The sequence below is a fragment of the Brugia malayi genome, assembly GCF_000002995.4.
Source record: "Brugia malayi strain FR3 genome assembly, contig: Bm_v4_Chr2_contig_001, whole genome shotgun sequence".
NCBI lineage: Eukaryota > Metazoa > Nematoda > Chromadorea > Rhabditida > Onchocercidae > Brugia > Brugia malayi.
In genome coordinates this window covers 3,785,269-3,801,233 of record NW_025062476.1, presented here as the reverse complement: position 1 = coordinate 3,801,233, position 15,965 = coordinate 3,785,269, and the positions used below count along the sequence as shown (strand labels likewise).

At 29.0% G+C, this 15,965-nt stretch overlaps 1 protein-coding gene across 2 annotated transcripts; it reads left to right on the top strand.

Annotated features, from left to right (window-relative positions):
• Positions 1-3,470: 3,470 nt before the first annotated feature.
• On the top strand, positions 3,471-14,856 carry Bm3500 (Patched protein homolog 1, putative; the record flags this gene model as incomplete). Of its 2 annotated transcripts, XM_043078318.1 has the most annotated exons (26): positions 3,471-3,641; positions 4,008-4,130; positions 4,313-4,505; positions 5,090-5,190; positions 5,436-5,551; positions 5,893-6,066; positions 6,232-6,373; positions 6,566-6,794; positions 7,021-7,281; positions 7,452-7,523; positions 8,255-8,337; positions 8,569-8,766; positions 8,987-9,237; positions 9,644-9,824; positions 10,112-10,327; positions 10,573-10,752; positions 11,039-11,197; positions 11,470-11,704; positions 11,970-12,094; positions 12,228-12,362; positions 12,530-12,784; positions 12,964-13,147; positions 13,313-13,429; positions 13,900-14,171; positions 14,382-14,522; positions 14,743-14,856. In XM_043078318.1, the coding sequence occupies 26 exons, from the start codon at positions 3,471-3,473 to the stop codon at positions 14,854-14,856; spliced, it is 4,428 nt and encodes a 1,475-aa protein (XP_042934252.1). The 2 variants fall into 2 exon arrangements, with proteins under 2 accessions (XP_042934252.1, XP_042934251.1); XM_043078317.1 differs by lacking the exon at positions 7,452-7,523.
• Between the last annotated feature and the right edge of the window lie 1,109 nt (positions 14,857-15,965).

Sequence of the window (15,965 nt, the reverse complement as noted above, 5' to 3'; positions counted from 1 at the left end):
GTTTGCAAAGAAATATATTTATAAAATATTTCAGCTGAATATATTTTCAATTCTAAACGAATATTTGAAGCAGTGTTTTAGCAAATTTTAAAAGTAAAACTAACTTCTTTACTTTTATTGATTTGCATAAAAATGAGATTTCATAAATTGAATATATCAGATAGCTGAAATTTGCATCGTTAGTTTCATTTTGATATCTGATATAAAAAAGGAGAGGAAAATTCTGTTTGGGATTATCAATTAGAAAAAATTAATTAACGAATGGAATTGGATAAAATTTTTTTAAAAATAAAAAAAAAGATATTAAATGTAATTTCTAACATAAATAATTTTTATTTTTTCCCAATTAAATTGTTTAATTATACTAATTATTCGTTTTATTAATTCTAATCTGTTCATCTATCATAATATTTAGCATAAAATTTTCAATTTTTCGTTTTCTACCTTTTTTCTTTTATTCATAATATGTATTTTAATATTTTTTAAAACGATATTTCAATTTTTAGTAACTTTTTTTCTAATTTAAAATAAATAATAAAAAAAAAAAAAAAATAAGAATTTGAATTTTTCTTTGACATTTTCTATTTATATATGCGAACAAAAAAAAAAAAAAAAGAAAAATCGAAAAAAGCAAATGGAAATTTCAATTTTGCTTTTTTTTTTTTTTTTTCGTTTTGTAGAAAATTTTTGCAGACGAAGTAGTAAAAATGAAAAGATAAAAAAAAAAAAACAAAAGAAAACAAAAAAAGAAAGAAAATCGATTGGATAATGAGAGAGGCGAGAGACAGAGAGAGAGGGGCAGAGAGAGAGAGGGAGAGAGAGAGAGAGGGAATCTTTAGTCGTTTGGTAAGCAACAGCTATTGCAAATGTCAACAATCGTTGGTGGTGGTGCAATTGGCGCAAAATGTATTTTCATGGATACAACAATAAATTTAGGATTCATTTGTTTTTCTAATTTAATTGCTATTTCAGTTTGATGAAAATGTTCAAATTAAATTTACTAGTAAAAATGCTTTTTGTTTTTTTTTACAATTTTTTATAGATTTTTAAATTTAAATTGAATTGATTGTTTGATAAAAAAAAAATAGAATAAGTTGTTTATATAATGATTTCTTGGATATTTTCCTGTGATATTAATTAGAGTATTAATTTTGATTTATTACATTCTATTAATTAAGAATAATTCTTTTTATTGCAACCATTTGTTTATATCAATAAATTAACATTTATGGGAATTATTAGAAGTTTACTTCTTCTTTTTTCTATTCATTTTTCATTTTACAATAATATATGTAAAGAAAGAAAGCAAAGAAGAGGGAGAGAGAGGGAGAGAGGGAGGGAGAGAGAGAGAGAAAGATAACTGATAAAAGTTTATTCATTGTTATCACATCTGGTAGAAATGGAATGTCTATTAGAAGAAAAACAAAAAAGCGGAATTGTTCAGGAATTGCATAATGTTTATTTTTGCAGCTGTTGTTGATATAATTGACTTGAAAGTTCATTCCATCTTTATTTCATTTCATTTCAGTTCATTTCAATTCAATTCAATTCATTTCAGTTCATTTCAATTCAGTTCAAATTATTTCATTTCATTTAAATTCAATTCATTTCATTTCAATTCAGTTCAATTCATTTCATTTCAGTTCATTTCAGTTCAATTCAATTCGTTTTAACAAGTACTTCGTGATGTCATGCAGACATATCATACTATCATTGATTCATTTCTTCGCCGTTTTTTCTTTTTTTTTCTTCCTTTTTTTTTTTTGCAGAAAAAGAGAACAAACATTAACACAGTTTCTGTATCTAATAAATTTAAAATTAGTTATTTCAAAATTTCAAAATGATAAAACTATTCAAATTTAAATTTCATTAGAAGTTACAATAATGTCATGAATTTATTGCAAATTGTCTGAAAAAGTTAGGTTAAGAAGAGAGTATTTGTAGAATTTATTCAAATATTTTCAATTTATAAATGAAAATGAATATAATTAATATTTTATTTAATTTCGTTTAATTAAAATTTGTGATTGATTTAAAACTTTAAATTAGTGGCGAAAGTGCGAAATGTTGAATTTAAACTTAATTTATTACTAAATTTCTTCAAATGATATCATTTTAGTTGAAAAAGAAAAAAGAAAGGGACGTGTTTGAGGTTAAAGAGTGATGGACTAAATTTGCATGCAGAGTAGCATGGACTGAAAGAAATTTAGCCAGAAGTTACTATTCAGCCTTAGTTTTACTTTGTCTTTTCACGTATGTATCACGTGAGTTACGCATAATTAAACATTTAAATAATGCTTTGAAAGTGTTTATTTCAAATTTACCAAAGTAATGTTTTCATTTATCCATGCTAAATTTCCTTTCCTCCAATTTTTCCTTTCATCTCTATATGGATGACTCATCGTAAACGTTTCGTTACGTGATTTATGACTCACACAATGCCATACATTTATTTGTTCATTGTTTATTGCTATGTTATATTCATTGTTATATTTCTTAATGTATTAATTTATCTCTACGCTTTTCACGTTTCATTGCGTGATTCGTGCGTTTCTTTTTCTATTCTTCTTTCTATATATGTGTTATTCAACAATTTAAATTTATGAATGAGATATCATCAAAAAATTTTTGCGCTTCAATAATATGAGTATTTATTCATTTTACTTTTTATTTCAACAGAATTAAGAAATTTTTCTCTTTCTTTTCTTTCAAAACTATTTTTGTAGCAGCAAAAAGAAAAGAAAAAAAAAACACATTGCAAAGATATTTGTGTTGCATTTACTTTCCATCTTTTCTGATTCTTTTTGATTTATTTTCTAACTTATCAAATATTCTATTTTGCTAGATTGAATTAGGTGATTTTTCGCGCGAAATTTACATTTTCTTTTCAAAAACTTTATGAATCATACGGTGAAAATATGAATGAATTATTATGATTTTAGTTTTTTCTCAAACCGTTTCCTTTTTATTTCATTTTATTCTCTTTTGATGGTAATCATTTATTGTTATGAATGTTTTGGTGTATCATTATTTTTCTTTTAAAGTAGAATTTTAATGTAATTGAAGTGATTTTGATTCAGACAATGTTATATGCTTAATCATTTGCATTTTTTTTATGTCTGGAAAGCTAACTGCTTTTGTGAGTGGCTAACTTGATTTGCTTAAAACTTTTGCAAAATATTTTATCACATTTTTCTATGTGAAATATTGCTCAACTTAAATTGCATGCACTGAAGTGACTCATTTTTTTTTTTTGACTTTTTCTTCAACTCTTCTCTACATGTAAACCATTCTTTTTTTTTTTTTTTTTTTTTTTTTTATCGCTTAGGTTATTTCATTGTTTGGAAATTTTGAAGAAATTTCAAATTATTTGTTGCGTAAGCTTTCTATTATTTTGCGAAAAAAAAAAATTCCTTATACTTCTTTAATTTAATTCAAAATGGAAATTTGAAAGTTGTATCTTTTTCAGGATGCTTTTACTTATAGAACCACCAGGTACTAAACATCATAATGTTACTGGATCTGATACACAACATGGACAGCATCTTCTGGAATATAGCACACCTGAAGAAGACGAAGAACCGGATTGTGATGATATAAATCCACCAACAACTGTCGAAACAGTAGCATCTTGCGCTCAAGTGAGGATAAGACAAATGATGAATTTCGATTATTTAAACGTTGCTTTTTCGATGTTGTAATGAACTATAAGTATTACAATCCTGTTTGCTTTGTCACATTGTGATATTCATACCATTAATATTGTTTTCCTATTCAGTCTAAAGTATCAAAGAGTTATTTTGCATTCGCAGTATGAAATATTGATATCTACATAGTTCAAGTAAATATCAATTATTTGTATGGTTAAGTTTTCAGGAGAATAAGTCTAGTTGAAAAAAAAAAAACAGAAATTTCTTTTTTTGTTTTTTCAGAATGTTACCATTACTTTTTTTTTTTTTTTTTCAATGATATAATAAATTTTGGTAACAGCTCTGTCATGTTTTCAGAAAATTGATCAGTTCTTGGTTGGCAAATCGAATTCATGTGAGTTTTCGGATCGATGGAAACGTGAATTCAGTGAACGACCGTCATGGTGTGACGCAGATATGGCTTTGCAACAAATTAAACGAGTTAGAATAATTTTCATTCTCTACGTATTTAGACTATTATTCATGCTGAATACACTATTACTTTTCTTCGCTTTACGAAGCACTTTTGAAAGTGCAAAAATGGTTGTCCATCAAGAAACAAAAAAAAATAAAAAAAGAAGCTGCGTTCACTTTTCACTATGTTACTATATAAAATTATTAAGGGTAAAGCACGTGGCAGTCGCGCAGCTTTATATTCCAGAAGCTTAATCCAAAAAGCATTGTTTACTTTGGGAACATTTGTACATCATCATGCTTGTCTTGTTATATTTACCGTTATAATGTTCTTCTGTTTCTGCTGCTATGGTTTACGATATGTTCGCATTGAAACAGACGTTGTCAAGTTATGGGTAGCACGTGAGTTTTACGTTAACTTTGAAATGGAGCAAATAAATGGGTGGAAAGATTACATAACTCTTTAGTTATCATATGAGTAAATAAATGGATGGAAAGATTGCATAAATTTCTAGTTATCAGTTATTTTGCAAAAGAATCTGTGAAACTTGTTTTCAAGTCAGTAGTTATTCATTATTATTATTTATAACTATTTCTTGATAAACCACAATAATTTTTTTTTATTTATTTTTTCTGATGTACTTTATATTTCTTTTCATACTCTATTTTATATTCAGAGATAGAGAACATGGAGTTTTTTCTCATGTAATGATGAATTTAGAGAAAGATTTCTTATAGCTGAAGTGTATTTGATGCTATTGTAGTTGAAGAAAATATTTCTGATTATTTCGAGACATAAATCATTCGGAAAATTCAGAATAAATCAGTTCATTTATTTTCATTCCCTTTTTTGAAAGATTGATTATATGGTAATATCTTGAAATGCAAAAAGGGAAATCCTCAATATTTTTAATTTTGGAAAGTCTATTTATATTTTCTGTTATTGGATATTTCATTTTAAAGAAGACTTATTTTTTAATTTTTAGGTGGTGGTCGTTTGGAAGAAGAACTTAATTTTCTTTCAAGAATAGAAAAGTCAAGTTCAGACAAAGCACATGGTGAAACAGGTCTTGGTGGTGCTTATCAGGTATCATCCTGCATTTATCTTCACAATTTCATTTTCGTTTTATTTTTCTTTTTTATCGTACTCCTTAGTAAGTGTGTAAGGAAGCCGTAAACTGCAGCACCCATTAACTATTTAATTACATTGTTCGGAAATCTGTTTATGTTAGTAAGAAAAAGGGATAGAATAAAAGACGCAGAAGATGGGATAATCGGTATCTATTCCAAAAAATTTTCTGCTCCTTAAATTGGAAAGATATTTATTTTCAGGTTGTGATACAAACTCCTACAGTTGAAGGTGATAATATACTTACTCAAGAAGGTTTATTAGAACATGTTACAATTTTGGAAGAAATTGCGAAGTATAAAGTGAACGTTGCTGGCGAGTGTGTTTTTCCATTTTTTGTTTTATCTTATTGTATTAATTTATTCACTTCTTTTGTAATTTTTTAAAGATTTCAAAATCATAGAATCAGATTTTTATAACATTTTAAATTGGTCTTTTTATTATTTTGTATCTCATAATTGTCTTGAATATTGAAAGGAAATTCAAAGTATCCAGAATATACGTTATAGCGTTTTGAAATACGAAATGATTGTTGTTATATCTTCAAAGTTGTTTTATTTCTTTGTACGACTAACGTGAGCGATTGCTGATTCATTTATTTAGCTTGCATTTGTTCTGAAACTTCTTATAATATTTTTTCAAAAAAATATTTTTTTACAGAAATTGGACCCTTGCTGATCTGTGTTTCAAACCACCAGCACCAAAAATAGATAAATTATTTGCGGAATTTGTACCACTTATTGATAAAATAATACCATGTATTTGGATTACACCAATTGATTGCTTTTGGGAGGGATCAAAAGCAATTGGACCACATCCCAGTATTGAAAGCAGGTAAAAAATAACTAATGTGGAGTAAGCAAATGAAGAGTTTTAAAATTAATGTTACTTAAGTTTAACTTAGTTTTTAATTTAGTTTGGATGATAAAAAAATGGAAGTGCAGAAGTTCGCTATTATGCATTTACATCCAACTTCATGCACTCTATGGAGTTTTTCAGTTCGCTCGGTTTTGGGAAAGAATTTTTGACATCATTATCAAATATGGACACTTTATCATGGTCGAATATTGATCCACAAGCGCTGCTGGATGAATTGGCCGAGATTTTGGACCTGGGTGATTTCAACAGTTTTTTCCATCGAGTAAACTTTAACTTTGCTAAATTGGTCATTGAAGTGAAAAGTGACGTAATTTGAATACCGAGAATTATTTTATATTTCATCTCATAGTCAGATATCGAAGAGATGCAAAATATGTCAGCTTTGTGATTTTAATAAAACTTTGAACTTTAAAATAAATAACTGAATAAGCTCGGTTATTATTTCTAATTTCAGGCTAACATAGGCAGAGGTTATCTTGATCGATGGTGCATCGATCCACTTAACACGGAATGCCCAACTGGATCACCAAATCATTTTGCTTTTTGTGATCTCATCGCTAGATTTTTGGAATATGCCAAGAAACATGGTTTTGAAGTACCAATTGATCCCGAATATCTTCATCGCGAGGAAAGAAAGAAGAACCAGGAAGATGAATACAGTATTTTCCCTTTCTTCGGCATAAGTTAGTTCAATACACTAAAATATCACACTTTAAAGAATAGAGGAAAGAAATTCCTGATTCATTTTTGTATAAGCAATAGGGATTCGAAGTAAATTTTTGCTTCTTCCTAGTAATCATAGATTAAAGAAGTCATTGCAGAATTACATTATTTAAATGCCATTAACTAATTGAAATTTTGATAGGGAAATCTTATGTTTAAGGCTTTTAAAATCAAATCAGTTTTCAGGACAAAAGAGAAGTCTGAAAAAGTCGACTGATAATTATTTAAACCTAGACGGAACGTCAAATGATGCAAATCGATCTGAACTTTCCTTTAACGATGCTGAAGCCATCAAAACAAATATAACGAAACTTGAGACTGTTCATTTTCTTTCAAAACTTACCGGAAATAGCACGAACAATGAACAGGTTGGAACTTCTACAGTGGGAAGCAAATCTGTCGGATTATTGGAACCGTTAAAAATAACAACTCCAAATCCAAAGAGAGGTTTGATAATTTTGTGATTAAATATTTCATATGTCTTTGAGAAAAGAAATCATGCGATATCTAAAATCGAGGACGTTTGAGGTGATACAGGCCTTTTTCAAGCATTGTGTCTTTTTCCTTCAGAAATATAGCAGCTTTGCCATAAGGAAAAAGTTCGTCTAAAACTTCAGGTTCAATCGCTTATCAAGATGACAATGATTTTCTGTATGAAGATGATGAAGATAAAGAAATTAATTTAAATGGTGAGAAGACTAGGTTGCATAAATTATAAAAGGAAATTGTTATGTGTGGATCTCTTTAGTTAAATAGCATGCTACCCATCATCTCACCTTTTTTTGCATTATTTTTTTATTGCATTATTTAGAATTTTAAATCTCCACTTTGCTTTTCTATAGCTTCCGCCCATATGTTGTTGTTGTCGTATGAAGTAGTTGTTGATGGTGGTCATTATTTCCAGCTTTTTTTTAAGTTTAATTAGGTTATTTAAATTCGTTAAAATTGTTTTGCTTTCAAATTAACAACGAAAATTAATTATGTAATCATGACGATGTGTTCATCGAATCCACACATCCTAATCATTCCAGATTAGCTGTCGTTTTTAGAGTTCTCACTCTGTCAATTCCCTTTTTCTCCTTTGCTGCATTTTCGTCAGGTGTATTTTTCTTCCATAGAAAATCTAAATGAATGTTCATTTACATTTTCTCTTCTGTGTAATACTATATTTATTTGTTGCCATGAAGCTTACAACTTGTTTTGTGTTCATAGAAAATTCGGACTATTTAACGTTAGTTTTTATTAGAATTCTTTATTTTCTTTCCTTCTCTTCAATAGATTTCCTATCTTTAATTTATCTAGATTTAAGCATGCATCAATAATGAAGCATGATGGAAGTTGTTTGTGTCACAGCTTTTACACTCACGTGATATTCAATTTTTTTTCTGGTACTTGCTAAAGAAGCAAATGAAATTTTCAGCTGAACTTTGCGCGAAATATGCACGATCTTTTTCGGAATGGCTTCGGAATAATACGGATAAATGGCATGAGCTCCTTAAATTGGTACAACGTTTTTTTAGCTATTATTTAAAATGAAATCTTTTTTTTTTTTTTTTTTTTTTTTTTTTTAACAAGGACTTTTTTCATAACTTTAATTTAAGGAAAGATTAAACAGATTAGTTGCATAGTTGATGTCCACTAATCACTGAACAAAATCTTACATTACTTTATCCCAGCGTAGTGTCGCGCTGCAATACTACTCGTATATACGTGATAATGACGGTTATTTTTCAGCATGAAATGCCTTTACTTCCTAATTACGGTGAAGTAATGACCGGTGGCTGTCGTAGTTTTGCCAAAGATGTTATGTCATGGCCACAGGATTTGATTATTGGTGGCGTTAGGATCAAAAATGGTACAATTGAAAGTGCGGAAGCTTTGCAAAGCGTGTTCTTGGTTGCTTCTCCTACTGATATATATAATCGTTTTAAGGTATACTTTGTTACCGCAAAGAAATAATAAGTCAGCGTTAGTTGAAAATACTAAAAAAAATTGAATTGTTGACGTTGAATTATTATGCTATTTTCAGCATAAAAGCAAGTATCAGCAAATAGAAAAATATGGATATATCTGCAATAATTTATGAATCAACTTTGATAGATGATATCTACCTCTTTTCCTAGCATATTCAGCTAATCATTTCATTTCATAGGATGGTGATAGGATTTATTCGAAACGAAATTTAAATCTAACACAATGGAATGTAACTGTGGCAGAAACTGTGATCAAAACATGGCAGCGTAATTTTACCAGAAATTTATACAATCATCAATCGAATTTTATTATTGACCAGAAAAGTGATGCGAAAATTGTTCATCGTCGCATACATCCATTAGCATCGACATCAGTAACCGATATGCTAGAACAATTTTGCAAATTCAATTATAGCATCATTTTTATTGGGTAAATATTTCTTAATGAAATTATCCGACAAAGAAAAGAATAATTTTTTTAGAATGAACTGTAGAAATAGAAATGAACGTCGATCAAGTTTAGCATTCTAATCTTTGTGGAATCATTTTATTGTAATTAGCAATCAGTAACTATCTTAATAAATGAGAATGGAATGGATTCGTTTCAAAATTTTTTTGGAATTACCGAACACAAAAACTAGAATTGCCCAGAAATGTGTTGAATGACTTTGCTCGGAATTAAACAGCGGCTTCCGGAAAACTATCAAATCGGTGCAATAAGTCAAATTATTGGTTCAAGATTTTGATAGTTATGCCGAAAGGACATTAAGGAAATGATATTGCTCGACAAATCAGTTTGCCACATTAAACTCTGATGGACTAATTAATCATTCTAGATACTTTCTGATGTTGATCTATGCATTACAAGCTCAAATGAAATGTCATGGATGCATGCTAGCTGTTGATTCATGCATAGGTTTGGCCTTTGCTGGTGTCTTAACAGTTACCTTTGCATCGATCGCTGGCTTAGGTCTATCCACATGGCTGGGTATCGAATTCAATGCTGCTACTACTCAGGTTAAATTTTGTTAGGTTTCGATTTTAAATACTTGAATTTATAGTATGATAATAAATCTTGAAATTAGTGGTTTCGATGTTTGAGGCAAATTTAATCGATGAAGTTAATTGAATTTAATATTACCATTCAGTTGACATTTAAATTTCTCATTGTTATTTAAAAAAATTTAACATAATTTGCCACTTTCACATTACTAATTCAATATTGATAGCTTCATTGACAAATTTCTCCGCTGACTGTTGCTTTTATCAAGAATATTGAGCAAATTTTAGTGAGTTATTTTCAGATAGTGCCATTTCTAACGCTTGGTATTGGCGTGGATAATATTTTTCTCTTGTTGCATAATTATCACAGTGTAATGGATAATGTGAAGAAGGATGAAGTCGGTATATTAATGAAAGAAACCGGTATGAGTGTTATGATGACATCCATCAATAATATCCTTTCATTTCTTGCCGGAACATTGTTGCCAATTCCCGCATTACGTGCATTTTGTGCACAGGTTTGTTTTTAACTCATTAAATTTGATTTCGACTTGAAAGGCAGTGTTAAAGTAAAATTAATTCTTGAAATATACCGAATAGCATTTGATGGGAGGAATTAGTCATTCTATGTTAAGGTCTTTCTTTATATCTAAAATGATTTTTAATTATTTAGAAGAAAAAAAGTATGCGTCTTTTTTTGAGGGAAGGATGTTTTTGTATGTAATTCTGTAGCATTTTGCTTTTAAATTCAAATTCGTTTTAGTCATCCATTCTTCTGACGTTTAATCTTATTGCTGTGCTTACGATTTTCCCAGCAATCATATCGATTGATTTATGTCGTCGCAAAAGTTTTCGTCGAGATATTTGTTGTTGCTCAGTGATAAGTTCATTTGCAAGAGAAGGTAGTTATATGATTGATGTTGGTGTCAAACCACATATTCAAGTGAGTATTATTCAGATATTTGAAAAATCTTTTAGCTTTTTTGTATTTGTAGAATAATTTCTAGTAAATGAGCACTTAAATAGGATGAAAGAGGATATTTTTATTTAGCTATATAGTAATTATCGTAAAGTGTATGCAAGAGCAGAAAGAAAGGTCAATTCATTGCTGTATTAATAATTTTAATAAATATATTAATTGATTATTTTATATTTATTAGTCTAGCATTGTTCTAGACTATTAAATTTTATACTAACTTGATTTAGCTCATTCCACGTAAAAATTACAGGAGAAATTGACAGTTGGTGGAACAGTGCCTTCATATCATAATCTATACTCTCCTAATGATCGTAGCGATGACATGGAGGATGATTTGGTGAAACCTTGGACCCTTCATGCTTTCCTACGACATTACTATATACCGTTCTTAAAAAAGGGAGTAGTTAAAGTGGGTATTATTTTTTTTCTTCTACAATTTTTTCTTGATCTTATTTGGAAATTACCCCGTATTGTTTTTATGCACTTTTATATTTTATAATGCCAAATTAGAAAGTTAGAACATGAACATGAACTATATTTTCTGGGAAATTTGATAAATATGAGATTTGAATTTGCTTAGTTTAATGCAATAGTGATATTAAAATCATAATAATTAACTTATGTGAAACATTACCAATTTTGTTTTTTTTTTCTTTTTTTCAGAATTTTTTGTTGTTTCAGATATTTGTCATATTGACTTGCTTATGCTTGTTATTTGCCGGATTAATTGGATTGCGGAACACTACGTTTGGTCTTGAAATGAGCGATGTGTTGCCTGATCAGACAGCACCGGCTGCTTTCTTGAAAGCTCGGGATCGTTACTTCAGCTTTTATCCAATGTTTGCTGTATTACGTGGACCAGGCATTGACTATGCAAAAAATCAACACAAAATCGATGATTATCGTTTAACTATTGGTAAATTATTCTTTCATTTTAATGAATAAAGATTGGCATTGAATATGTGATCCAATTGTTTTTGATGCTTCTGAAAGAAAGCTGAATTTATTGAAATCTTGAGATGAGTTACTAGATAAGCTACTGGAATGTTACTAAGAAAACGGCTGCAAAATCTTGCATTTCAACTTTCATCCATATTCATTTAATCCAATCACTTTCCATATATTCATTTTATTTTTATCCTTTGTAAGCAACTTTTTCCCTAATTTGTTACCGATTTTAGGCAGTTCTCCTTTCGTTGTAAAAAACAGTGAGAAGGAACCAAGCGAGAGATATTGGTTATCAATGTTAAGGATTTGGCTGCAGAATTTACAACAAAAGTTAGATCAGGCGATAGCTGATGGTTTGGTAAATTTTTGAAACTTTGAAATTAAAATTTTATGCTCGATTTCTGATTTTGCGGTTTTTAAAACTTATTTGTTACTATGAATGGAAATTATTACTTTATCTTGCAAAATGGTTGAAAATTGTTTCAATAAAGATTGATGCTTCAACGGGTACAATTGCGGGTGAAGGAACCGATTTTGTGGGAGAAACTGAAAAATTATCGACTGATGTCAATATTGCTTATCGATTAGCATGTAGCTATGGATACACGTATAACTGTACCGGTCGTGTAAGTATCTTATCTAATGATTCCATTAAGAAGACTTATTATGCATGACATGTGACTGTCACATTGGTTACATTGTAGATGACATTTAAAAAAAAAAAAATCAAAACATGGATAAATTATTTATGAGAAAATTCAAAGCAACTTCATAATGTTTGTTATATTTGCAGATTGGAAGAGTACGTTTTGTAGATGAAAGTGGAACAATTAATATGGAAAGTTTTTACAACTACTTAACAGCTTGGTATAATTCTGATAAAATGATGTATCATGTATCACTTGCTTCATTCATTCCTTCACCACCGGAATGGACGATTGAAAATAAAACTCGTTTGATTCCACCAGCAGGTCCATTCGAGTATAGCCAAATACCCTTTTATCTTACAAATCTATCCAGTACACCAGTTATCATCGAGATGGTTAAAGTTAGCCATTTTTTTTTTTTTTTTTTTTTCGTCATTTTAATTTTTAATACTTTTTTTTTCATTTTATATTTGACTTTAATTGGACATTTTTTAATATTTTTTTTAGAACATAGTGCTATTCGTTTTTTGTTAGCATAAGTGAATTATGGTTTAATCAAAAACGAACTTCTTTTTTTCAGGAGATTCGTGCTATTTGTGATGAATTTACTGCTAATGGTCTGCCAAATTTCCCCACTGGAGTTGCATTCACATTTTGGGAACAGTATTTACATCTGAGCGGCAATCTTTTCCAAGCTATTTGTGTAATAGCATTTGCTGTATTCTGCGTGATTTCTATTATTATATGCAATCCATGGGCTGCCGGTTAGTAAATTTTCATTACATATTTTCATCCAAATTTCATTATATTTTCAAATTAATCGCAGAATTAGAAAAAAAAAAAAAAAAAAAAAAGATTACAAGAAAAAAATTTCTAGTTGTGTTGTCATTATTGATTTTTATATCTTTCAATAAGAAGTTATATTTTAGGCATTATTTTGATAATTTTGCTGCTAATGACAGTCGAACTCACAGGTTTTCTTGGTTTAGTTGGTATCAAACTGAATCCTATCTCAGCTGTAACAGTTATTACTGCCGTTGGTATTGGTGAGTCTTTTTTATACTTTGTTTTTGAGTGATGATGGAATTTTTAAATTAAAATTAATAACCTAATTAGATTAATTGAAGTTTGCTTTATTGTTGGAATTTTTGTTTAAACTTAAAAATCTCTTGGTAATTAATATAATCAGCATGATTTTATGGGATATTAATCAACAATCAGTCATTAAATTACTTTTTATTTGTATTATTAAATTTCTGAAAACGTCATCTTCTAAAGAGCTATGTAGTACAAACTATTCTGCTTCTCTATCACGTTAGACTTCATTCAAATTTCAATTTTAGCAAATACTGGCAACCTATAAACCGGGTAAATTAAATGTGTTTTTGACGTGATTTTTTCATGAAATGTATGTGAAAAAAAGAAATTCGCTGTATAAAATAATCACACAGTCATGATAATCATAGAAATGAATTGAATTTGATTCAACTTTAATTTAATTGAAGTGGTTTTTTAGGAGTGGAATTTACAGCACATGTTGTGCTGGCATTTTTGACATCACTTGGTACTCGAAATGATCGAATGGCATCCTGCATCGATCGTGTTTTTGTTCCTGTTATTCATGGTGCTTTCTCGACACTGCTTGGAATTATTATGCTTGCTTTTTCGGAATTTGAATTTGTTGTGAAATATTTTTTCATAGTAATGACAGCATTAATTTTTATCGGTGTTATCAATGGTCTTGCTTTGTTACCAGTTTTACTTTCACTTATTGGACCACCATGTGAGGTTAGATGTTACAAAATGGAGAATCTTTCATTGATTTCATTACAATATTCTTTAATTTCGGAGATAAATTTATAGCGAATTGAAGTTTCCAAAATTATTGCAATATAAATTGTGTTGAATAAATACGATAGAACACAGTGTTGTCTAAAATTTTCGTTTAAAAAAAATAAGATTTTTGTTAAAGAAATGTTGAAATTTAAAAATTTCCAGATTGAACCGTTGGATGGAAGCCATCGTTTGTCTCCTCCACCACCGCTACAACGACGGATACAACGGACAGTGCAAGAATCACAAGTACATCGACGTAACTGTTCAGATGATAGTAATACTGCCACTCTTGGTTCTGAAAATGTACGTTTTTCATTGCTAATTGATCATGTTTAAATTTTTGTAACACTTTTAATTAATATCCGAAATTCTCACCAATTTTTTGAATGAATTTTTTTAATCTTTTCTTTTCTTCTAGTATTTTCGCCTTCCATTCATTTTCATCGCTTTCAAATTTCAGTTTAATTTTTTAGATAGTAGTTTTTTTTTGACATTAGTTAAAACTAAACTTTTTTTCATTCAGTGCAGTACAATGCTACTAATATCGCCACCGCGAAGTGGTAATGGTGGTTTATCGGGTGCACCACGACTGGTTCCAAATAGTCATGCTCGGTCCGCAAGTGCTCATATCGTATAAATTATATGACATTTTGCTTTTTTATCCTTCTCTTATTTATTATTCTCATAGATGGATGATTTTTGAAGAAAATTAGTGCAGTCATAATTACGTTATGTTGCTCTGAAATTGTGAGTGAAACACTTTTGATCAAAAATACTGAAGTAGTTATTATTTTCTTGCTAAATTCTGCGTAAAAAGGTTTATTTATTATTTCAATTTCTTTTTTTTTTCCTTTTTTTTTTCTTTTTGTTAGCTGAAATTTCCAGAATTAGAAATTTTTCCGCACAGTCAATTTTACAGATATTGCTCGTTTCAATAATTTATGTTTCCATTATCATCTGTGATCTCACACTCGCCCAATCTCTCCATTTCCCCTTCCTCTCAATTTGTATAATTGAAAAAAATCTGAATTTTTTTCTCTCTTTTTTTTGATTAGTTTGAGATGATTTATCAAATTGCGGATGATTTCTTTTTCTTATCGATTACACTTAAACTAATTCAGTATTCAATATTTCTAGATTTTAGGAAGTTTTCTTCATGCCCTGAAGGAATCATTTTAATTCACAGTAGTTTTTTTCAATCTCTCTTTATGTATTGTATTTTCCCACGAATTCTCATTTTTTGAAAAATTTCTGTGCCATTAACTTATGATTTTCTAGATAAGAGGATTGTTTTATGATTATTTTTTAGATTTCTTTTTTTTTTTTTTTTTTTGATTTTTTTAAAGTACAATTTTCTTTTTGTGTCTCTCTTTTTTCCTGTGCAATCTATAAATCAACCGCAATTGCTCAGAGAAAGATTAAAATTGAGGAAGGTGAAAAAGGAATGGATTGAACGGGATTTGCTGGGATCTATTATACGGGTGATTTAGCTCGTTTGATCATCTTATGGTCATCCTTAATTTGTTTCAATATTGCACTATTATTATCAAAATTTTTTTATCAAAATTAGAAAAAAAAGACGACTCATGCCGATTATATATGTATGTATATATATCCGGTATGTACATAAGTTTTCAGTATTTCATGATTTGTAATATCTTTTAATACTTGACATTTTGGTGATATTTTTCCCAAATAATATGATTTGAGGAATGAACATGACAAAAATTGCGGTATTCTCAAATA